The sequence below is a fragment of the Hydra viridissima genome, unplaced genomic scaffold (genome assembly GCF_058129835.1).
Source record: "Hydra viridissima isolate aposymbiotic clone 2 unplaced genomic scaffold, HvirCarnegie_v1 scaffold_2, whole genome shotgun sequence".
NCBI classification, from domain to species: domain Eukaryota; kingdom Metazoa; phylum Cnidaria; class Hydrozoa; order Anthoathecata; family Hydridae; genus Hydra; species Hydra viridissima.
Window position 1 is genome coordinate 17,934,290 of NW_028324301.1, and position 25,186 is coordinate 17,959,475.

A 25,186-nucleotide genomic window follows, 5' to 3' on the forward strand; every position below is an offset into this window, starting at 1 on the left:
ATGCATTTAACCTGAAAGCTTTGTACATTTATTAGAATACTTATTTTAATGCTATGTGTAGAATAAGGTAGACACCGCTTGTTTTAATAAATATGGCGACTCTTTCCTATGATGGCATACCGAGGAGTTGCCATCATAGGAAAGTCTGCAAAATGAATTGAAAAAAATGCCTGAAATAAATTTTAATGCTCATAAAAAGGTGATCAGGCTAAGAACAAAGATAAAATACGAGAGTTTGAGAAACCAACACATTTGGAAATGAGATCTCCCCCATCAGAAGCTTCCATATGCATTGGATCTTCTGTTTCAACGAAAGGATAAGATCTAGTATACAAAAGTTGTGTCCGGTGCCTTTAGCACCCTCTAAAATTGAATTGAAAACGTGGAAAAACTGGACCTCTGAATACCTCACCGGATATCCAAGAATTAAAAGATAAGGCAAAAGAAAAAGATAACAAAGAAAAAGGAAAAATTTGTTAGAAAAACAAAAAGAAAGACAACTGTTGAAGAAAAATACTGCAGTGAGGAGATTAAAAGAAGTAATAAAAAAATGGATTTCGAACCTGATACAGCATTTTTGTATTGTTATGAACTTTATTCGCTGTCTTGCTCTAAAGAACCATGGATTTGTTGTCAAAAATGTGGATCTTAGTGTCATTGTTTATCTGCAAGCATAAAGAAAAGTAGAAAAAAATTTATATGAGAACTATGCTTATAGACCAAATATTTATTTTTAATTTTGTTTTTCTGATAAGTTGTGTTTCCATTAATAAAAAACAAAAAAAAATTCTTGTTTGTCTATTTTTTTAAAGTGTGCCATCATAGGAGCAGTTAGTTGCCTATGATGGCATACTTGTATTTTTTTTTTAATGGTAGAAACTTATAAAAAAGCAAAATAGTAAAAATTCTGAGGTTCATTATTATTCTGCATGCTAGAGGGAATACACCCATGTCAAAAATTATTTTTTAAGTTTTCAGGTAATGACTCAGAGAAACGTTAAAGTTAAGTATGTCATCATAGGCACCTTTCCCCTAATATAGTATAAAAGTATTTTTCAGTTCATCACCGAAAAGTCTTCTGAAATATATAGTCCAGATCCTTTGTTCTGAAAGAGACACTGAATTAAAATTTTTATCAAGCGACCCCATTCGGAATGTTTTAGATTTGATTTATCACTAAAATGCGATTATAGCTAACATATTTCTGGACAAACCTTTCAGTAAAAAATTTGACATTTGACTTGTTTCTTGAAAAAATCAACTCCCCACCTCACAAAATTTTTAATTCGAAAATGAATATATTTTAAACGTAAAATTTTTTTTCTATAATTTTACCATTACACCCACTTTATTTAAACTGTTTTTAATTTTATATATGTTTTCTAATCGATGTAGTCCCGCATGGTCTAGTGGCTAGGATTTCTGGTTTTCACCCAGGCGGCCGGGGTTCGATTCCCCGTGCGGGAGAATTTTCCTTTTAAAAATTTTAAATTTAAAGACTATAGTGGCTAGGATTTCTGGTTTTCACCCAGGCGGCTGGGGTTCGATTCCCCGTGCGGGAGAATTTTCCTTTTAAAAATTTTGAATTTCAAGACTATGGAATGTCTAAAAAATAATCTAGAAATAGTTTTTAAGTGTTAAATAAGATGATGAAATATATGAAGCACAATTTTATCTGCTCCATACAAAATACCTCAAATTTTCACTTTGTTTGTACATACATACATACATACATACATACATACATACATACATACATACATACATACATACATACATACATACATACATACATACATAGGCCCCGAGCGCCGTTTTGGTTAGGGTGGAAAATCGGACAAGTTTAATTTCAATATTTTAAGTTAGTTTATTGTAAAGGTGGCAATTTTCAATTATTAAGATTATTTATCTCCTCCCATCCCATCACTCGCAAGTTTCTTCTATCAATGTCTTCGACGATTCATAACTTAAGTTAAAAAATCTCATTTATGTAATAATTAACTTTTGTAAAAATGCCGTAAAAAATGATATTCATCCAGTATCTCAGAGAAAGAGCAGTGAAAGACTTCATAGAATCTGCCAAAATAACAGGAAAAGCAATTGACATTGACACAGACTTCCCAATTAAACAAAAGAGAAAAGTCAAGCGAATGATGTTTGATGAGACTGATGATGATGGCTTTTTAATCAAACCAGAACAAGACTTTGTCATTCAAATCAACTGTGTGTTTGACAGCATTATCACACAAATGCAATGGCGATTTGTAAAAACGCCGATTACAATGGCGATTTGTAAAAACGGTCAATATGTAAAAACGCCATTCTGGACGCCATATTTTTTATACCTACGTAATATTAAAGAAGCCCAATTAAAGCGATCTTTAAAGAAGCCATTAAAAAGTGACGTTACCGTTAAAGTTTGTTTGTAATTTAATTAAATTAATAATTTGTAATTAAAGCTGAAGATGCTAGTATCAATAATCTAGCGAAAATTTCTTAGATAAAATAAAAAATTAGTATTGAGAGAATTCGTATTTATTGATGTTCATATATCAACTTTATTCAACTCTCATACAAGATGTCGTCATTTAATATATATATATATAGGTATGTGTGCAAAATTTTTAAACTATTCAGCTATTTAATTATTTTACATCATTGTAAAGAGCTTTAAATCAGTATAACGATGGTGAAAATTTCGTAAAAAACTAATGGTTCTACTAAAAGTTATGCCCACTTAAGTGACAAAAATTCATTATAAGGAATGCTAAAGAAAACTGCAACCAACTTAAAAAATTAGCGTTCGGCTTACGGTGGTTTTATAATAGAACTTCATTGTTTAGTTTTTAGCGCATTTCTTTGCCTCGGTTATATTTTTATTCAACTAATAACAGAATATGGTTTTTTTTGTGTGTTTTTGGGTGTAAATCATGTTTTGAATACTTTAAAAAAATCACCAATATTTTAAATAGTTTCATTTTTCTAAAAAAACAATTTTTTAATGAATAAAAAAGTCAAATATACAAAAGGTTCATAATCTTGAATCCCCACCCAACCTCTCCAACAGAAGAATATTTTGTACCTTTACTGCGTGCAAAAATAGAATATGAGCGTGTCATTATTTTTTAATAAAATTTGGCAGGTACATAGAAAATAGATATATAAAATTGATTCAAAAGTTAGAAAAAAAACCCATCATCCCTTCAATGTCAATTCACTTCCAGAACAGGAATGAAGTTTTTAATAGCAATGAAATCACTAAAAACTTTAGTAACTGCAAAAAAAAACAGATTGCAATAAACTTAGAACACTCTACTTTTAAAATATTATCTAAGTCAATATAAAACTCTAAAAAAAAGACGAGAAAAATCCATCCTTACGACACCTACCTCGAGCACGCGGTAAAAAAATGGTCACAGATTTTAACTTTAAAATCGGTGCCGTAAATCGCAGATACGCACATACCTAATATATATATATATATATATATATATATATATATATATATATATATATATATATATATATATATATATATATATATATATATATTAGGTATGTGTATCTGCGATTTACGGCACCGATTTTAAAGTTAAAATCTGTGACCATTTTTTTCATATCAGTAAAAATTTTCTGATTTAAAATAACAACAATTTTAACCCACGTTTTTCCCACTGAAAACTCCGTTTGTCTAAATAAACGAAAAGAACATTTAATTCTATAAAAATTATTTTTAATTTAACCATTACCATATTCAAAATTTAAAATAAATATATTGTAACTTGAATGTGACAGTAGCATGTATTCAATCTACAATTTTCGAACAAGATTGTGAGTAATACTTTTTTTTACTAAACGTTTCATTATCATACTTTTTGTATTGCGAATAAGAATCACTAAAAGGTATGTGCCTTTCAACTTTAACGGAAGTTATGGTTGAATGATTTCGACCTGCAAAAGATAAATATGTTGATAATTATAATCGTATATCTACCAAAAACAAAAAAACAAAAAAAATCGAAAATAGTACTTCTACAAACAAGAAAGGAACCTGTAACTGGTTTAGAAGTTTTACTCTTTGTCGCTGTCATCTTTACATTAAAAGGCTTCGTTATAGAAGACGACGATGATATTGACGAAGTCATTGTCTCACTTTTTTTTAAGCAATCGTTCGCTTGATTGAAACTCACTTTCTTTTCTGTTTTTTCTGAAAGAAAAAAAAAAAAACAACAGAAAAACAATTAGGGTTATTATGCACCAGAAACCTTTTTATATATATAGAAAAAATTAATAATAACCATTTGCTGATTGACTTGTTTGATAAAGCGTTACTGGATTAGATGTAGATGGGATATGGTTTCGTTGAAATACTTCATTTGTGTCAGTTTCTCCTTTAAAAATATTCATCGCCTCCATGTTTAAAGCACATACTCCTCTCATAAATGCCTTTTTCATTGTTTCCTCGTAACATTCTCTTTCAGAGTGCATTTTAGCAATTTCTTCACGTGCTTTTGTTAATTCTTGGTCGAGCTAAATAGAACATGCTAACGTTAGTCATCGTAAAACTTGAATTTATTTTAAAATTTTGAAAACATTTGATTTAAAATTTTTCATAGCTCAAAATTCTTTTACTGAAATCTTACACATTTAAGTCTCTCTTCATAATCCTCAGATAGCTTTACACACACTTCTTGTGATTTTATCTATATTAAAAATTTAAAGAATTCAAAAAAAAAAGATTCTTTCTATTTAAAAGAGGCTAATTAAAAAAAATTAAATAATATAAAACTCAATATTAATCAAGAGCATCAATTTTTAAGTAATGAAAACAAAACCTGGCAAGCTTTTTCTGCACGCTGTTTCCAGTTTTTTTCAACTGTACATCTCCAAGCACTCCACACAGTTGATAACAACATTTTTTTGTAATATTTATCTGCCATCTTTGAACAGAAATGTTGGCGCTGTTTATTGTTGTGCCTTAACCGCCACATGCTAAACAATCGAAGTTTGTCACATCGTTCTTTCTAAGACAAAAACAAACCAAAAAAGATATTTAAAGTCTTAATTCATGTTATTTAACTTTTATGTTTGAATGTTAAAAACCTGCTTGTTAAGAGCATCTGCAAGATTTTTTATAACTTCATCTTTTTGCTTCACATTTTGTTCGAGTGTAAATAACAACTCTCTCATGCTGTCTAATTCATGGCTATGACGTATCAACTCAATATCGAACCTGCACAATAAAAAAATAAATAAAATGGAGGTCAAATACTTAATTATATATTAAACACTGAATGTAATCAAAACAATTCAATAAATTTCTATGTATAATATTTTTTTAATTATCGAATTTCACTAATGTAACAAATTTATAAATATATTTAAGAATTGCTCTCAAGAATTAAAACTTGAAAATATCATTGGTATTTATTATCCCTATAAATATGTAATTACTTGTTTTTTAAGTCTTGAACAACTTGCTCTTGTTGCTGAAGATGAATCATCTTCATATCAGTAAGCTCTTCCTAGAAAGTAAATGAAATGTATAAATAAACCATGTATGACAAAAACAACAACAACAAAAAAACAGCAACTTACAAATGACAAAAATATTACTAAAGTTTTTTAAAACTAAGTAAAAATTAATTTAAAAAAAAAAACAAAGATCATATTTCAAGAAAAAATGTCTATGTAAATGTGACTACAATATACACCAGATTACAATGTATGAATGTAGGAGACAATCCATCCCTACATAAAATTTATATTATGTTTATAAAACATAAAACAAATAGACAAAAATATATAAAATTTAAAGATGAGATTTGTCAATATTTACGGAGGGGCAAATGTTACAACACATTACAGCCCCTTCATTTCTTCCTACATCACTTGATTAAAAATAGCAAACATACTTGCTAGTTTATTTATGTAATAGCCAGATTATAATGTTATAGACTCACAAAAATGGTAACTTTAGTAGTTTTATAAAGACTCATAAAGAGGTCTCATAAAACTTCAAGGGTACCATACCAAAAAAAAAGTACATAGAAGCCTGTCAAAGGGTAATAGGAGGTGAAAAAACAAGAAACAGCCAAATATATGTATATATACCATACCATGATATGTAAAAAAAACATGAAGTGAGAAAAAAAAAAAAGCCTGCATATATATATATATATATATATATATATATATATATATATATATATATATATATATATATATATATATATATATATATATATATATATATATAATCATTTATTATATACTTTATTTATTGTTCATTCACAGCTCGAACTTATATTGTAACTTCAAGTTGTCTTACTGACAAATTTGGGTGTCATTTCAAATTGGGAATGACAAGTGATGATTGCCATAAAGGTTTTATACCAATCATCACTTGCTATTCCCAATTCATCCAAATGTTTGGATATTTAGATTTTTATCCTTTGGCAAACTCATATGCCTATTTATGCAAATCTTGCCTGCAAAAACAATGTGGCTGATAACCTGTGTTAGCTCAAAAAAAACACAAAACAGGTTTAGGCAATTACTTCATAAGAATGAGAAATATTAATCATGGTTTGTTTGAGTGTTAATGCTATTAGCAAACCATCGTTCTTTGCCTTTCACAGCTAAAAGTTTGTCTATGAAATGGACTATTAAGTGGTGGATTAGGGAAAAAAGTGTCTGGATGTAAGAAGAAGCATTCTACAGTTTACAAAACATTTTGTTAAATTTTCAAAACTTACAATATTAAAATTTAAGACTGATAGAGCAAAAATTACGACAACTATATACACTGATAATCTAGAGAAAATTCCTTTGGAAGAGATAAAAAGGAGGCTGGAAAAAAACTTTCCTAAAATTGCCATATCTAGACTGCAAATAGAAAAGCCAGAACAAAATTGTACAGAGTGCGTGTGTGTGTGTATATATGTAAATATATATATATATGCCTTTTTTGCTGTAAACATTACCACAAGAATACTAATGGTTGTGTAATACTTGTATGAATAATGATCCCTATTTCATCTGTCCTTTTTTATATGCAATGTATACCTGTTTTAAAACTATTTTATGAAGAAAGTTTTTTTTTGTATAAATATATATATATATATATATATATATATATATATATATATATATATATATATATATATATATATATATATATATATATAATTCTATTTAATACAACAAAGAAGCTAACACTCCTCATTAACATTTGCACCTTTTATCTATTTTATTAGTTTAATAAATATGAGTTAAAATTATTTCCACTTGAATTACCTACTGTCATAATTGATGATACAATGGTACAACTTTACCCTCTGACTTGTTACAAAATTAAAGTTATCTTAACAAATGAATGTTTTTTATATAAATTTTTCTTTTAATATTTAACTTGATAATATATGTGCCTCATTTCTTTCATATATGTGTGTACCTTAACCAATATATGCTCTTCATTTCTATCATATATATATGTGTACCTTATTAATGTCAAAAAACTTAAACAATTTTTTCTATGATTAAAGTAAGTTTTCAAATCAAAACCAAAATTGTAACAAATACACACCTCTCCACTACTCATGAACTGAGTAAGGCTTGAAAAATGCATGAAAATAATTTACAAATATATTTATTTAATATATACAATAATTATATTGGCAATATTATCTTATTTAATGTTGCCTCAATATATATGTTTGTAAAAAACTGGAGCATTTTATACACTGCTATGCCAGTAGTTTGGAACTTTTGATATTCACCAACAATAAAAACATACATTTATTATTTTACTAACTTATGACATACTAAAAACAGTACAGTAATAGTTTATGCATAATAAACAAATAAACATTACAAATTTAAAGTAAACATAGCCTGATATTTCGATTTTTGTAACTATATGTTCAAGTGTATAAGATTTACAGAGCTAGATAGCAGAAGTAATCTTATAGAGCAAATAAGTTTTTTAACAACCTTTATTAAATGTATATTTTTAATCTAAATGTTACATAATTTAATTGCTTCCACAAATTCTGACTACTGATAAAATGATATACAGATAGCCATGTACAAAAAGACTTCTAAACATATATCTTGAAAATCTTAAGAATGAGATAATCCTACTTGTAATAATTACACCTTTTTAAAAAAGTTTTATAAGAGTAGTTTTTTGACACTACCTTTCAAATAGTGAAATGATAGCCATGACTAAAGATAAAGCAGAAAAAGATGATTCAACAACAAATTCAATTATGTTGAAGAAATCAAGACTACTTAGTTGAAGAAAGACCAAACAGAAGAATTTTAGATTATCTAACTACACTTGCTACCTGAATTTTCTTTAAAGTACTCTCAATTAAAACTTTAATTAAAAGATGCAGAAAAGTGGTCAAAGATGCTTATCTTCATATACCATTGAAAAGAACAGTTGAATCTTTAGAATAGTCATTAACAATACTGAGAGGGGCATTGTTTTAAACAACAGCTTTATTATTTGCTATAAAAACAGGAAGAGCAGAAGCATTTGATTTAAATTGTTGAAGAACATTGTAGACACTTCACCTATATAAAAAAAGCTGTGTCATAAAATGAATAAGTCATATTTTAGGTCTACTTTTTCATCTATTATAACTGCAGTTATAACAGATAGAAGAATTTGATTCTTTTATATATCTGTATTGCAAAAAGTTAGCCTATTATTGAAAGCTCATGGTCTTTGAACCAGTTTACAATACATGCTACTCCTATAAACCTTTTGTATGATTAATACTATGATTGAAAGAAACACAAAAACAAAGTAGCATAAATATAATTAAATTTATTAAACTACTCTAATTTTAATATACAGATAGGCTATTTAGCTTATATCAAGTAATGTTAAATAACAAAGCAAACCGTGCCAAAACATTTCTTTTAAGCTGTAAACACCAGGTATCCATATGCCTACTCATGCTTATTAGGTCATCATCAATCTTAGTACTCTGAATGGAACTAACAACTTCATTTTCAAGTGGTGCTCTGGTATTTTCTGTATTTAAATCATTATCTAATTTCAGTGTACTTGATGGAAGATTTTTAACAGGTGTATTTGAGTATTCTGTAGCGTAAAAGAAAAATATATTATAAACAGAAATAAAAAAACTGATTACATGCTCACATATCATGGGGTGGGGTTACAAGTAAAACTGAGCAATAATTAGGCAAGTACAAGCAGATATCTTTAATATATATATATATATATATATATATATATATATATATATATATATATATATATATATATATATATATATAAACTAAAAATTCTTATGCATACATACATACATACATACATACATACATACATACATACATACATACATAAACATACATGCATGCATATATATATGCATACATACATATGATGGGGTAAGCATAATATTAAGTACCTACCTAGTAAAGAATCTAAAGCACTGGATGGAAGAGTATTAAATCTTAGTATCTTATCATTAACTCTTGAATCTTCAGTTATTTTAGATGAATTATTGTGTATTTTAGAACTTTTGTTTGAATTCTGAATCAGTTCATTTGCTGTTTTATCACTGTTATCTATATTCTTTGATGATGAAAAGGATAGCTCTTCTTTATCATGAGTGGGTTTATTTATATAAAAATTGTGAGTTCCATGTAATTTAGGCGCAACAATAGCGTACTTCAGTATTTCTTCGTATTCATTTACAAATCCAGTGGAAACAGAACTTCCTCGAGATAAATCTTCTGTAAAATCTGGTATAGAATCTGATTTGGTTATTGTACTCATTCTTAAAGTTTAAATTTTTATTTAGTAAGTTATCGGAACTGTAATTTTGTTTCATGTATTTCTAAAATAAAGTTTTCAGAAACAAGAGACCTTTAGCTAGTTATGAAATTATAAACAGTTCGTAGAATGTAGGGTTTGTTTTCATACATTCATATGGTACTATTTATCTTATAAAAAAATTTGAACTTTAGTGACCGGTTTTCTTTTCTTTGATAAGATTATCACAATTAAGGTTAACTTTGTCACGTTTTTATGTTTAGAGACGTCCTGATTGATTAAATGGATAGCTTTCGCGGGAGATTTTGTTTACTTTTTGTTTACTACTGATTCGCTCAAAATGGCGCAAACAAAGTACATATAAACCACTTATCTCTTGACATAATTATAATCAATTTCAAATAATTATAGAGATTTTTTTAGAGATCAAACACGCGCCTCCCCGCGTGTTTTAATAACAGATCACCATGCAAATAACGTCATACACGTAAGGTAAGATTATGTGCCATACTCTAAAGCCTAATAATTTATTTTAATAAAATTCCAGAATTTAAAACCTTTGGTTTTTCTCGAAAACTAGAAAAAAACAAACAAATAAACAAACAACCTTTAGTTGACAGTTTAGTATTAACCTAACCATTTAAACTATCTGTTACACTATCTATTACAAATTTATTAGCGACTAATACTAATACGCTATACAACATTTCGAAGTGAAGCAATTTTTATGATTAATTTAATTATAATTTATAGTTAATGCTGATTGATACTAATATAGTTAATGCTGATTGCAGGCTAAATATAATCAATTAAAATATATTTGTAGAAAATGATTTCCCAAGAGGATTTTTTTTTTTTTTTTGAGAGCTAAGTTGAGAATAACTCCCCCCCCCCCCTTCTCTAACACGCACTTTAGGAAAGAAAATCGCCTAAAATCAGGAAATTAAATGCGGTTGTAGGTTAAAAAGCAACAATAGAAACTTTATCATGAGCTTGTAATTTTTTTAAACCAGTTTTATTTTTAAATAGAATTCTTTTGGAATTGCATTTAATTGACAGAAGATATTTTCCGGTTTTACCCTCTTATTATGATTGGTTATCATTCCAGATGTTTTAACAAGGAAAAAAATACTTCAAATAAAACCTTACATGTAAAATTAAAATGCACTTTTTTATTACTTAAAAAATGTGACTTCAGTACTTAGAGTCTTGATTTCGAAAAATATGAACGGCTACAAAATATTTTCAAAAATTAATAAAAAAAACAACACCTTTTGTTTTTAAGAAAACCTTCAAATATCGGGGACAATTTTTAAAAAAGCCAAAATCTTGCTCAGAGCTCTATAAGAACAGAATTGGAGCAGGAATAGTAGTACTGCAAAAAATATTTGATGTAAAAAGGAAACTACTTAAAAAACCTATGAACAACACACTCACAAGACTTTACATACAAAAACACATTAATGAGGTTTAACACATAAAATCAAGTTTTCCTTTACCTACATCAAATTCTCATATGTTTGACTTAGCTTTGACTGGAAAATGAAAAAGGAGATAAACAGTGTAATAGAATTCTTTGAAAATATTAAGCAATTTACTGATATTTTAAATACGCATACTTTCAAATTAATAAATTGTCAATTTGAGAAAATAAGTAGAGAAAAATTTTAATGGGCAAAGACACTTTTAACAAAAAAAAAAGAAAGAAAGGGGCTGGAATGTGTCCTAACTTTCAATATAGATTTTTCTTTATAACTTTATTTACTTTTCGTTTTAACTTATATGTATATAATTTTAATAATAAAAGTTACAAACTCTGCTATTACAGTTAAATATTGTAAAATGCTGTTAACATCTAAAATTACTTCATAAAAATTTCATCTGTTTTATGTGCCATCAACTTGTTTTTAGATTATATGTGTGAAAAAAAAGTATTCAACAGCTCTTTTAATAATGATATATATGATAATGTCATCAGCAATTCAAAAACACTTTTGGACCTTCAAAGATATTTGGAGGTAACTTTCAAATTTATTCAATATACAATTTGTTATTGAAAACATTTAAAATATAAAAGTTTAGTGTGTAGTATTTAGTTCAACATTTATTATTCAAAATTAATAAAGTAAAAGATATTTTGATTTAGTTCTTAAAATTTATCACCTCAAATCAAAAGTCTGATTTATATAACAAGTAAGAAGAAATTTAATTTAGATCAAGAAGGAAAAAAAAAATTACACTTGTAGGATCCACTGTAAAATTGAGTAGCTGTCTGACATAAAATATTGCAAAGTATTTGTATATTTATAGTATGATATACAATTATTATGTATAGAGCATGTTGCTCCATTTTTAACTAATACTTATTGTAGTTGTTTTGTAAAACTTGTATTTACAGTTTTAATATATACAAAATGCAATTACAATATTGAAGTATTTAGCAATTGTAAGGTATTAGTTTGAATTTCTCCATTCAAAGTAAACGCCTGCTAGTGGCTTTAAATAATGATGAGATTCTAAAAGTATAAGTGCCATTTTTTGATAATTTTTCAGTATTTTTTACATTTATATTTTGAAATCTTAGCATAATTTTCTTGCAACTTTGATTCTCTTTTACATTTAATTGCAGAAATTTTATGTTTGGTTGTCAAGTTCAGTTCTGGTCGTGACTATTAAAATCTTGATCTGTTCAAGAGATTAAAGAATAATTTTTACAATTATTGCTGCTTATTTTAGATCTGAAGCCTATAGCAAGGCTCTGTAGATTATCTAGCAATAAAATTCAAATCTCTTTATACAGATTTATTCTAGCTTAGGAGTATATTTACACTGATAAAAAAAATTTTTTTTTTTCAGCAGATCAATGTGATAACTAGTATTTCATGTTTTAAAGTTTGCATGACACAAATGATCTTAAAGCACATTCAGAAAAGAATAGAAAAGATAAAAATGTTTACCAAATATTTTGGCCTTAAATTCATTTTTTAAGCTCTTCCTAATGTTTTGTTTCAATTAAATAATATGTAGTATTATGATAAATTTAGCTTGACTCCACCTGGTCTGCATCTGCAGATATAAAAGATGTAGAAGAGCAAATTAAAGTTCTTATCAAAGACTCAGGTAATATTATTAGAGTAAAATATTATCTATCATGCAATAAAATGTGATGAAAACTTGACAATAGCTGGACAGTCCTCATGATTTTTAAAATGAGAATGCTAAACTTAAAAAGACAAGTATGCTAGAAAACCTAAGGTCTCATTTTTTAAAATGTTACTGATCAACACTTTTACTTGTCTTACAAATAATAAGAAAAAAAGATACTGCAAGCATAAAAAACATCACCTTTTTTTTCCATCTGAAATCTGAAATTTTACAAGGTGTATTAGATTAGCATTCATATTTTACAAATCATGTTAATTTAATTACAATTTATGGTTAATGCTGATTGTATGCTGATATAGTTAATGCTGATTGACATGAAAGAACAACATTAATTGTAATCAATCAAAACATCTGAAATCATCTGACATATACTTTTACTGTAATACACTTCTTCACAATCAAGGATAAAAAGTTATTTAGAAATCCTATAGAGTTACTGGAGACTTTTGGGGTTTTATAAGAATTGGTTGCACATTTTTAAGATTAGTGGAGACTTTTGAAATGTTACAGAGCTTCTTGTCCTAGAATGCATGTAAAGTTTTTTTGGCAAAATTTCTTTTACTCTCAATCTCATTACTAAATAAGGTTCAAGCAAATGGTGTTGATGTGTTGAAATCAGTTAAATTTTCAAGTGAAATGATACCAAAAGCCATGTTAATGGTTGATGAAATGGTTTTAGCTAAAGAGATTCAATGTTACTAAAGAGAGTATAAATGTGCAAAGAAGGCAATTTTTACATAGAGATTGTAGTGTTTATGATTTTAGGTTTAAAAAAAAACAGTTTGGTTATGTTATAAAAGCCAGCCCTGAAAAGGTTAGAAATAGGCATTGGTTGTTATATGAAATTTCTAAAGGTATCACATTTTATTGTGTTTATGATAAAGACAAGACTAGTAATCTTTGTAAAGCTACAAAATTCTTATAAAAAGCAATATTTCATGAAAGAACAGTAGCATCAATTTCAGAAAGAGTTAATCGGGGAAAGGTGTTAATTGTTTTTAAAATTATTCATCATAATGAAAAAAGTCAACATGATTGAGATTCTAGGGCTCAGTTGGAAAACAGGAATAAATGTCCAACATTTTGTTTTTTTAGATAAAATCCATATAAATTGTTGTAATCTTGTCAGATTAGTATTTTTTTTTAATGTAATAATTAATTTTATATTGTTATTGCATAAAGAAAAACACTTTATTTTTAATTAAATAAAGTCTTCCAAGTATTGTATCTGAAAAACCAGCCTTGAAATTTGGTTAGTTAGAAACAGCCTGATAAATGTAACATTAAAGGATAATTATATAGTAAACCATAACAGTTTTTTTTTTATGAAGCTTTAAAACATTTATAAAGGGATGAAAAGAAGCCAAATGTGATCCCTATGCTGCAAGACTGGAAATCCAGAGCCTAAAAAGATACCAAGGATCATCAGCAAAACCATCCTAAATAATCTGTGTAATGCTGGCACCAAATCCCAGTTAAATTGTGCAAAAAACTAGCCACAACTATAAAACTATTTATTCACACACTTATGTATATGTGCTCGTGTGTCCAGTAAGTAGGTGTTGCAGGGGATAAGTTTTTTGATAATAAAACAACTATATAGTTCTAGACCTGTTAGCTTTCAATTCTTCTTTTGAAAATAACTTTGACATTAAAAAAAAAAGATAATTTTTAAAAGGATTTAGTGGTTTATCTGTAAAATATGAAAGCTTCATTCTGGTATTTTTTTTTTTACTCCCAACTCAAACTAAAATGCAATAAAAAAATGCCACCTTTAAAGATTCTTTTTGACATTTTTAACAAAAATCCTTCGGTCCTACATCAATATTCCATGGAAAATCAAATTAATTTCAAATTGAATTAATCTCAAAATCTAATTCAAATCTGCATTCATATATACTGTAATGCATATTTGAATTTAATTAAATTTAAAATATTGAAATTAATTAAAGTATTTTAAATAAATATTTTTAATAAATTGACAAAGTACCTACTAAACAATAAGTATTCCCTTTTAATACTTGCAACAATAATCAATTGCACAGTAACAGTGCTTAAAGTGTTGTTAAATTATTGATTATTTTCTGTTTTAAATATTTTCTATCAAAATACATAATCTGGATGATGACCTTTTTTTAAGCTTCAAATTTTAAGATATCATATTAACAATTTTTAAAATTTGCATTTATTCATACTAAAGATAAAAGCACTTTATGCCATAATTAAACTTTTTAAAAGTTTTTTTTTGTTGTTGTTTTTTTTAAACAGTTTTATAAAATCTGAAATCAAATAATTGTAGGATATTATGTGGAGATAGAAAATATGGTTTTCACTCACATGAATAAGAGGTAGCAAACTTTTTTTTTTACCCTTTTTTTATTTACCCTACAAAAAAATTACTTTTGAGGAGTTTAAATCTTTTATCTATGACAAAAAAAGATTTTATAATTTAATTATGCGTTTATACAAAATAATTGTAAAATTTCAAATTTCTTAAATAAAAATTACTATTGTTTAGACAACAAAGCAACAAAAATAATGGAGTTTTATCTTACTTAAAAAATGCTGAGGTAAGCAAATTTGAGTTTTTAAATGAAGTACAAATAGAAAAAGTTACACAGTTGATTAATGAAAACTCAACATAAACTGTGAGCACTTTTGTTACATTGGTAGGTTTGGATTGGCTGGTTTTAATCTAAATTTGTGACTTAACTGTAATAAGATTTGTATCTACTTTTGTTTATTTTCATTAACATAATATAAAGACAAAAGTGTGAAAAATAATTCTCTAAATCTCTTGCCACCAAAATAGTCTGTTCAAAAGATTTTTAATTGGTGATGCTAGATTAGTCATTATTATCAGTCAGTAATGACAATTCATGTAAATTTACTTAACTTTTTTGTTATTGCATTTTCTGTTTGTTGGACCAAAATGTAACAGTTTTTTTAAATTCATTTATTTCTGATTAAAACTTTAGCATTATTTAGAAAGCTTTTAAAAATAATTTAAATGCCTTTTGTTAAAAATAAAATCTTTCTAAATAACAAAAGTGTATTCTTATGATTGTCTTTATTATAAATTGTTGAGAGATGTCATTTAAAGATATATAATTAATTGCTCTTTTAGGAATTATGGAAGAAATGTATTATGAATAGTATTTGTAAGATGTGCTCAGAACTTGGACTGCCTTTATCCAAAAAAGTAAGCTTAATTGTAAAAGAGAAATTTTTTTGTCTGCGTTTGACTCTCAATCAAAACCTTAATTTTTTTTTACTGAATTTTTAAGTCTGACAATAGATCTCTCATGCTTTAAGGATCACTTTTTACATTAAAAAGTGATCCTTAAAGCATGACAGATATCTATTGTCAGACTTAAATGGAAAAAATATTTCTAATGATAGCCACCAAGAAGATAAATTAAATTGCTCAAAAAAATCAATATTATTTATTCCTTTCACATGTTTGTTTCAATAACTTTGATAATATAATATCTTTTATCTAATGCTAAGTTTGTCTATTCTAATTATATGAGGATTATATTAGCTTATCAATTGTTATCAATCTTCTAATTGATTTTTTTTTCAATTTACCTACTATTTTAAAAAAGCAATCACTATCATTTTAAGTAATTGCTGACTTTTAATGAAATGTTTTAAAAATTTATTTTTAAATCTCAGAATGGAAATAAATCAGAACAGAAATGAGTCAGAAACAAAAAATGTTGCAATAGAAAATTGTACTGCTATTGAAGCAAAGTGTCAGAACAAAAAAATATTAAAATTGAAAATCTTAAAATACAAAAATATTAGAATCATAGTATGTCATCAGGAAAGAAATTTCAAAATCTCTGTTTGTAACAGTTTATGAATTCACATTTATGAATTAACATTTTCTTGTACTTTGGTTTTAACTCAACTTTTTTAAAAGAAAAAAAGAAAGCTGGAATATAACAACAAGATTGAAAGTGCACAGGATTTGAGGGAAAATGTCTTAAAAAGAACTTAAAATGGGCAAAAAATTAAGCCAAAGTTTAACAAGAGAACAAAGATATATATATATATCACCAAAAGATTCTGTTAAACTATGTTATTGCAATAATATCCATATAAGGTATATCTCTCAAAGAAGGTACGAAGTGTGGGCCAAGATTAAGAAGATTTGGTGTTTTGGAAACTCGGTACTGCATAGATTTAAACCAGCGTTCTTTGTATACGTGGTAATTTGCCGCTGTTATTATTGTGGTTACTTTTAAATCCGTTTAGAAGAACATTATGGAATCTGGAAATTGGATGTATATTAGGAGTATGCAAAAGTTTTTTCATTTTTATTTCAAAAAATAAGTTCAAATAAATTAGTCTTGAATAAAATAATTTCCATTATAATTAATGATCTTTTGTTTGGATTTAAAAAAAAGATATGAGGAGATTTTCAAAGTTTTGCTGGGTTGTAAACAATTTCTCTCAAAGAAAATGCTCAAGTGAGCAAAACAAATGGTTATCTGGCAGTGTTACGTCTGGTGAATAAGCAGAATGTAGCATGACCTCTCAGCCTAGTTCAAATATTGTATTTCATAGCAATCTGTGGATAAGAATTGCCATGTAGTCATTTTCAGTTCTAAGATTACTTCATCCAAACATCTTAGTTGTTGAGAATAATGTTGAGTATCAACAGTTTTCATAGGTTCCAATAGCTCAAAATACAATATACCTTTCATATCCCACCAAAGGCAAATCACTTTTTTACAGAAGTAGTCTCATATTGGAGTTGCAACTGCTGTTTGACTACAACTTAACTTTTTTGTTGTCACATTTTCTGTTTGTTGGACCAAAATGTAACAGTAGTTTTAAATTCATTTATTTCTGATTAAAGCTTTAGTATTATTTAGAAAGCTTGATGACACAAAAAAGTCATTTTTGCAAAATGGGCTGACAATCTAAAGCCCTATTTAGTGCTACAAACTATCAGAAAGCAGCAGTTACAAAATAGTGATTTTACTGCTTTATATCCTATATATGAAATTCAACATTAAGGAAATTTAAAGATACTGCTGTTACAAATTTTCATAAGTTGTTTTTGATGAGCAAATATTTATTGATGATCGAATATATCTATGAAAAGTTACATTCAGACTGTATAATGTCCACTTTAATGGCCACATGTGATAGCTTTTTCTTCTAAGGTGCTTAATTTTAATCGTAAAACTTGACATTATAAAAAATATTTTTTATGCTAATGTGAAACTATTTACCAAATATTATCATAAATTGTTTATTGCATACAATTATTATTTTTTTATCTTTTTATATTTTGTTACTTTTAATGATTTTTTTGTTATCTCATTTTGTTGTTTGTTGTATTTACATGTTATTACATTTTTAGTTTTATTTTCTAAAATAACTTTGTAAAATTTGTCTGTTGCTGCACAAAATTGTGAATTAAGTTTTCATATTTAACTTTAGAGAACTGTTGACCAGCAATTAGATTTAGAAGCAACAATTTATAGCATAATGTCGAGCCATGAAGATTATAATAAAGGTATTGATTTTTATTTTTAATTATGATCTTGATGTTTGGTATAATTTGCAAAGCTATAGATTTCTTAAAATTTGGTTTAGCTTACATCAAATTAAAACCTGTGTATTCAGCAACAGATTTCTTTCAAGTAAGAAAAAAAATTATAAATTATTGAGTTATGAGTTAGACCCCCCGATTTAAATTTGATTGTTGTTGAAAATGCATATTAAATTTTTTAGATGTTGATATCCTTAAAGAATAACAATATGAGAGAAAGGTAAAATTTTTGTTTGTTTATATTTATTTGTGTGGAAGTTTTTCTGCAAACATTTGTACTATTTTTCCAATTATCATAACATTAGTGCGATACCACCTTTGGGTTTAATGAAGACATGCCTATATGTTAAAGATATTTTGGAGTTGGTTCGTATAAATATTTGTTTTTTAAAAAAACTTTATTTATAATGATAACTGATTACTAATGATAGCAGTTATAAAACAATGTTTGATAAAATAACAGTTTTATTTTATTCTTTTCTTTCTCTTTAGCAGTTCTCCAATTAGTTTAAACTTTCTATACTATATTTTTTGTGATATGTTTATCATTTTAGCTTTTTAAAAATTATATTATTAGGGAAGAAATGTTAGAATTAGACTTTTGGAAAATTAGGAAATTTTCTTTAGCAATAATGCAACTCAACAATTCTAAAACAAAAAAGAGGTTCAGAAGTATTTGAACAATTTTCATTTCTAAAAGACTAAAGGAATAAAGTAGAGAGATTCTATGTTAAATTTTTGTTTTGTTATGTTAAATGTTTATTTTAAAGTTAACTTTAATGAATACTTTTCTGATATTATAGTAATATTTCTTGATTAGTTATGATGGTTTTCATAATTATAGCAAAATAATTATGAAAACCATCAAAAAAAGCTAGTTAATGTTCTGTACCATTTGATAATGTTGTGTTTAATGGTAATATGAATGGTTATGAGTTGTTCACAGTCAAAGTATTACATCAGCAAGCTACTGTGAAGTTGAGCTAAATGTAGTTGTTTTTTTTACTATAAGATGTTTATTTCCTTTGTATTACAACTATTGAAGATTACTTTGGAATATTTTGTATGGATATTTTTTATTCAAAGTTATATATTTTTATTTTAGAAATCTTTTTATTCAATTCTTTGCACTTCACCTCAAATGGGTTTAAAGTGTCAATTTCAAAAAGGTGAGCTTGTTTTTATTACAACCAGTGAATTTTTTTTTGACAGTTTATTTGTAACAGTTTTAAACAAATTAATGGGATGCAACAATTTATTAATGTTGCTTTCATTTTTCATATTCTTTTATAATGTTGCTTTTGTTTTTCATGTTGTTTTATGTTGCTTTTATTTTTCATGTTTCAACTTTATAGAAGATTGCTTTGAAAATGAGTGGATAAAAGTTGGAAATAAAGGTTTTTCAAAATATGTTTTTAGTTGTAATTATATTTAGAATAATTCTGTTTGTCTGATCAAAAGTTTTTCTGTTTATCTGATCAAAGTACAAATGTTTACTTTTTGTTGCAGTTTGTTCTAAAGTTTTAAATTGTATACATTTCAATAAATGAAAGTTGTAAAATATTTTTTGTATAATTTTGATATGAATTGCCACATTTTTATGAAAAATGTAAAATCCAGGCTTACAAAAGGTTTTTCATTTCAGTTTATCACTTAACATGAAATATAAAGAAAAACTTAAAATTTTTTTTTTTTATACTAGTAAATAATTTTACAATCATTCTTACCTTTTAACATTCTTAGTTATAACAAGGAGATCCAGTAGCGCAGCCAGACAATATCTTAAACAAGGCTGTCCTATTGGTTTACGAAAGCAAATTTGGATGGTTTTATTGAATCTAAACTTGCACGATGAAGTGAGTGTTGTTTTTTTGTTGTTGTTTTTTTTAATTTATGTAGTCTAATAAAATGTTATAAAATTAATTCTTAGATGTGAAAACTAGATAGACCCTAATTATCTGTTATGGATTTTTTTTTTTCAAGCCAGGAAAGTTAACAAAAAAATACTTAATTTTCTTTTTTAAACAGAAATGAATATTTCAAGCTTTTAACAAATCAGATTTTCTTAATCAAAGAATTTTTCTAAAGATCAATAGTTTTATTTAAAAAGATAGGTGATACCAAGCAACACAAAACTATTTCCAAATAAGAGAAAAGGATAGGTGTAATTTTTCTGCATAAACTGTGTTATTAGCCTTAGAATTATGATTTAAAGCTTACAGTAATTTAGCATTATTTCTGAATAGTAATTTGAAAATAGAACATTCTCATAATTATGATCCCATTTAAATTAATGTTAAATCTGTATATTACATAAAGAAAATTAATTGCAGAATGCTCAGATGGATTTTTAGGTGAGATTTTAAAATTTGCAAAAGTTAAGAAAAAAAATACTTTTCTCTTTTTTTTAGGACAAACTGTACTACTTTCAGTTGAAAAAATCAGTTCTTGAATATGAAATGTTAGTTGACCATTTGCTCAGGCAGGTAAATTTTTACTCAAAAGAACTATCACATAAATCAAAAATCTTTTTGATGACATTTGATGATTACAACAGATGATATTTGGTATCTTTTAATACCTGATGACTTATTGTTTAATGCCTGATGACATATTGTTTTGCTTTCAAAAGTTTGTAAGTTGATTTGATTGCATTAGGATATTCTTCTCAGTACAACCAACAGTGACCTTTTTTTTGTGTTTGAAGATTTGCTTTATCAAGTAAGAAAATTTGATGTAGTAGTAGAATTACTTGTTTTACAGTTCTATAAGTATGAGGAGTTTGGGTAATTCTGTTTGTTAATAACTTTTTTTGTCAATATTTTACAATATTTATTTTCTAGATTTTAATTGCCTTCAGTCGAGATACTAGCTTATTGAATATACTTAATGAATCTTCAATCACCCCACAAAAATATTTTTTAAAAGGTTTTTATTTTGTCTTAATCTAAAAATTTTTATGCTTCATAATCATTTTTTGTTAGTTATCTTTTTTTTTATGTTTGTACAGGTGACTTATGTTTACATAGGTGACATGTAAATTAAATTTAAACACAATTCTGTTTTCAGATAGTAAAAGAGAAGATAACTTCATTATTTATCCACCTTGTGGTATGTATTTGATATTTTTGAGACACCATAATAATTGTCTGTTGTAACTTTTTTTAACATCCTTTTTATCTAAAATTGTTATTATTACATTGAATTATATTCAGTTATATTTGGTTATATTCTGTTACATTGTACAAAAGTAATACATTGTATAAAAGTTATTAGGAAATGCTTCTTTTTTAAAAAATTCTATTGTAAATTTGCATTGTTTTAATCCAATTCTTTTTATGTTTATTTTGCATAATTTCATGTCTTCTTAAATGTTTTAACTGTCATGTTCATTATAATACTGTTACTCTTTTAAAATGGTAGAATGTATATGCCTTTTATCATCTTACAAGCACCAGAATAATATTATAGTTTCTTTTAAAATGGTTGAACGTATGTCTTTTATCATCTTACAAGCACCAGAATAATATTATAGTTTCTTTTAAAATGGTTGAACGTATATCTTTTATCATCTTACAAGTACCAGAATAATATTAAAGTTTCTTTTAAAATGGTTGAACGTATGTCTTTTATCATCTTACAAGCATCAGAATAATATTATAGTTTCTTTTAAAATGGTTGAACGTATGTCTTTTATCATCTTACAAGTACCAGAATAATATTATAGTTTCTTTTAAAATGGTTGAATGTATGTCTTTTATCATCTTACAAGCATCAGAATATTACTATAGTGTCACAGTATTTTTTTAATTAATACAAAACCAAATATATATATTTTTTTATATACCAGGCATTCTCCCATTTCATGGATTTTCTGTGTTAGGTATGTAATTTAATAATGGTGGTATTTGGTATATTTATGCATTAGGACAAGTGCAGGCAGATTATGTTAAATTTTGTTGATTATTTTTAGTAAAGTTATTATGATTGAACTACAATTTTCAAACACTATTATGTTTAAATTGAAATATTTTTTGTACTTAGGTCACATTTTTCAGTTGCACTTCTTTGTTATATTTATTTTTCAGCCGCGCCTCTTTGTTATATTTATGAAAAACCTGAAGAACTTTACTTTGTTTTTCGTGAATTGTATGTCAGGTGAATTGTTCTGTCTTTTTAGATTTTTTCCTTGACATGATTTATTGTTATGCTGCTTACTTGCTTGACAAATATGATTTATTGTTATGCTGCTTATTTGCTTAGTGTAATAATTTATTGTTGTTAAAAGTTTAATTGTCAGTTTTGTTCGGTTTTTTTGTTTAATGTAAAAAAAGTTATCATTTTTTATTTTTTGTTAATACACATTTTATTAAATCACTTTTAGAATGAAAAAACAAAGTTTCCTCAAGAATTGATACAAGTTTGTTCAATGGTTTTTTCTTATTTTACTATTTACATTTTAGGTACTTTATCAAGCTGCATTCAGTTTCATCAGATTCACAGGTAAAATATACAAATTTGATTGTAATGTATGATCACTAAAATTTATAAGATTACATTGATTGGTTGATTTGGGGAATATTATAAAATAATAGTTAAATTCTAGTTGACTTCTGCAGAGGAATTGGTAAAATTTAGGTATAAAATTTTACTAAGTTAAATAATATGTAAAGCAATTGTCGTGAAAATCTGTCAATCAAAATGCAAAGATCATATTGGGTTGTTAAATATTGGTAAAATACACTCCTAAATGTTTCTATTTTATGATTAAATTTTGTATTTGGAATTGTTTTAAAAATTTTATTCAGTAAATGATGTTTTTGAGACATGCATAAGAGGTGTAATTAGGTTGTTAAATTATCAATTTGAAACGAAAATACTTTTTTGAAAATACTTTTTTCTTTTGGCAGAATTGGGCTATGCTGATGATTTGTATCAAAAAATTCCTTTACGAACATTTTTTTTTTCTGTTATTGATTTATTCCGTCTATGATGTTGGGTTTAAAAGAGTTACTTAACTATAAATTACAGTTAAATAACTCAAATACAGTTTAAAGAACAGGACTTTTAAACTCTAAAGGAACATCTTTAATTATTGAAGGTGTGGAAAGTTTTGAAGAATTTTGTTTATAGTAACCACTTATTTTGCTTAAATCTGTTACTATGATTTTACATATTTAGGGCATCTTGTCTATCTGCTCACTATTCGAATTGTTATTGATATCTGAAGATATTACTCTTTTTAAGTATTTGACGGATATTGGCGCTCCGCCGTATGTCATTTTTACCGTTTTCATTTTTGCCGTTTTCATTTTTGAAAAGCGGAAATATTTCTCTATGAAAAAAATTTTAGTTAAAATCAAAAAGTGGAATATATATTTTTTGATTCAGTTTGAAGCTGGTGTTTAATTGGTTAATGTTTGCCTATTCTGGTTATTTGGCGACGGAAGAAACTCTTCAACTCTGGGATCGTATTTTTGGTTTTAACTCGTTAGAGGTTCTTGCAGGTAATAAAGTCCCTTTTGTTATATTTTAAAAAGACGTCTTGTGTTTCATTGGATGACGAAATTACGAATTTTTTTGTTTTTATTGAATGCAGCTAAGTAATGAATCTGAATTCAAAAGATGGTCTGTGTTTTGCTTTACATACTTCTGGTCACAAAACATCTTCTCCCATGCTTCTTCCATGCTTCTTCTTCCATGCTTCTTCAATGCTTCTTCCATGTTTCTTCTTCCATGCTTCTTCCATGTTTCTTCTTCCATGCTTCCAGTATCTCATTAAAGTAGGTTAAAAAAAATTTAAAACAAAATAAAATAAAAAAAAACGTTTTTCTTTAGTTTTAGCTGTAACAATAATGGAGTTCCGAAGAGAAAATCTGCTTAGTGCTACCAACTTAGAAACAGCAGAGGTTTGTAGCAATTTTTATTTTTAACAAATCATTTCAAAACAGAGCAAAATTGCTCAATTCTTTTCCTTTTGAAATCATAGTAATAATTATCAATATTAATAGTTAATTAGTTAATTAGTGGAAGTTAATTTATAATAAATAGTAGTAAAGAATAATTAGATGGTTAAAAAGGACCTTTTTTTTTTCTTACTTTTTGAACGGTAGTTCCTAAATAATGATGAATCAAAACCACATTTGTGAGGGTCATGGTTATGGTTTTGAATCAATCTGATTTATGAGAACTTAGATTTCCTTTATGATCTTTTTAGTGAAATCATTTTTCACTAGGAGAAAGAAAATAACTCTCATTTTAGTGGTCATTAATTTTTTTATTAACTTTTTATTATTAATATTTAATTTTTATTTAATAAATTAGAAGACCTAAATTTTGTGTCTCGTATGAGTTGGTTTTACTCGTTTATTTTCGTTTTAGGCAGTTCTTGAGGACATCAGTACGATTAAAGTTGTTCCTTTACTTACTCGATTCGTTAATGGGGGTGAACTCAGTGAATATTCTTGTAAAAATAACAGTAAATAAAGAATTAAATGCTTAACTTAAATTTATTAGAAGGTTTGTAAATAGTTATATAGAAAAATATTTAAAGTTAGCAATATAGTTATAAAATTAACTTTATGGTATAAAGTTATATAAATTGATTTATAAATATATATTCAGTGACCAGT

The 25,186-nt window shown here is 26.5% G+C and overlaps 2 protein-coding genes and 1 non-coding gene across 6 annotated transcripts; 2 read left to right on the plus strand and 1 right to left on the minus strand.

The window, feature by feature from the left end:
* The first annotated feature begins 1,395 nt into the window (after positions 1-1,395).
* On the plus strand, positions 1,396-1,467 carry Trnae-uuc (transfer RNA glutamic acid (anticodon UUC)). The gene has a single exon. It is a non-coding gene; the product is annotated as a tRNA-Glu (tRNA).
* Positions 1,468-3,686: 2,219 nt separating this feature from the next.
* LOC149892282 (centrosomal protein POC5-like) lies at positions 3,687-10,128 on the minus strand. Its single transcript, XM_090078740.1, has 9 exons — positions 9,454-10,128; positions 8,922-9,118; positions 5,455-5,525; positions 5,104-5,233; positions 4,836-5,024; positions 4,644-4,703; positions 4,299-4,530; positions 4,052-4,207; positions 3,687-3,951 (listed from the first exon to the last, which is right to left on the minus strand). Exons 1-9 carry the CDS (start codon positions 9,818-9,820, stop codon positions 3,806-3,808), a joined length of 1,548 nt encoding a protein of 515 aa, XP_089934866.1. The 5' UTR covers positions 9,821-10,128; the 3' UTR covers positions 3,687-3,805.
* LOC145182476 (TBC1 domain family member 19-like) lies at positions 10,125-25,186 on the plus strand. Of its 4 annotated transcripts, XM_090078738.1 has the most exons (24): positions 10,125-10,309; positions 11,729-11,835; positions 12,862-12,937; positions 15,282-15,330; positions 15,501-15,552; positions 16,110-16,184; positions 18,443-18,518; positions 18,599-18,645; positions 18,737-18,774; positions 18,860-18,920; positions 19,660-19,723; positions 19,910-19,951; positions 20,298-20,410; positions 20,966-21,040; positions 21,213-21,275; positions 21,398-21,482; positions 21,624-21,665; positions 22,405-22,437; positions 22,643-22,712; positions 23,018-23,057; positions 23,736-23,827; positions 23,946-24,061; positions 24,393-24,463; positions 24,936-25,186. In XM_090078738.1, exons 2-24 carry the CDS (start codon positions 11,734-11,736, stop codon positions 25,038-25,040), a joined length of 1,587 nt encoding a protein of 528 aa, XP_089934864.1. In that variant the 5' UTR covers positions 10,125-10,309; positions 11,729-11,733; the 3' UTR covers positions 25,041-25,186. The 4 variants fall into 4 exon arrangements, 3 of the variants coding, with proteins under 3 accessions (XP_089934864.1, XP_089934863.1, XP_089934865.1); XR_016449810.1 differs by lacking the exon at positions 10,125-10,309 and having other exon boundaries at positions 11,720-11,835; positions 20,966-21,036; positions 24,936-25,032; XM_090078737.1 differs by lacking the exon at positions 10,125-10,309 and having other exon boundaries at positions 11,720-11,835.

Excerpts from the sequence above, each read along its gene's own strand:
- LOC149892282 (XM_090078740.1), bottom strand. The coding sequence starts at position 9,820 with ATGAGTACAATAACCAAATCAGATTCTATACCAGATTTTACAGAAGAT. Across the intron at positions 5,526-8,921 it reads AGCTTAAAAGAAATGTTTTG|GAAGAGCTTACTGATATGAA; the intron begins GCACGGTTTGCT and ends TTTACTTTCTAG. Across the intron at positions 5,025-5,103 it reads CAGATGCTCTTAACAAGCAG|AAAGAACGATGTGACAAACT; the intron begins GTTTTTAACATT and ends TTTTTGTCTTAG.
- LOC145182476 (XM_090078738.1), top strand. The coding sequence starts at position 11,734 with ATGTGTGAAAAAAAAGTATTCAACAGCTCTTTTAATAATGATATATAT. Across the intron at positions 21,483-21,623 it reads ACAAAAATATTTTTTAAAAG|ATAGTAAAAGAGAAGATAAC; the intron begins GTTTTTATTTTG and ends TTCTGTTTTCAG. Across the intron at positions 21,666-22,404 it reads CATTATTTATCCACCTTGTG|GCATTCTCCCATTTCATGGA; the intron begins GTATGTATTTGA and ends TTTATATACCAG.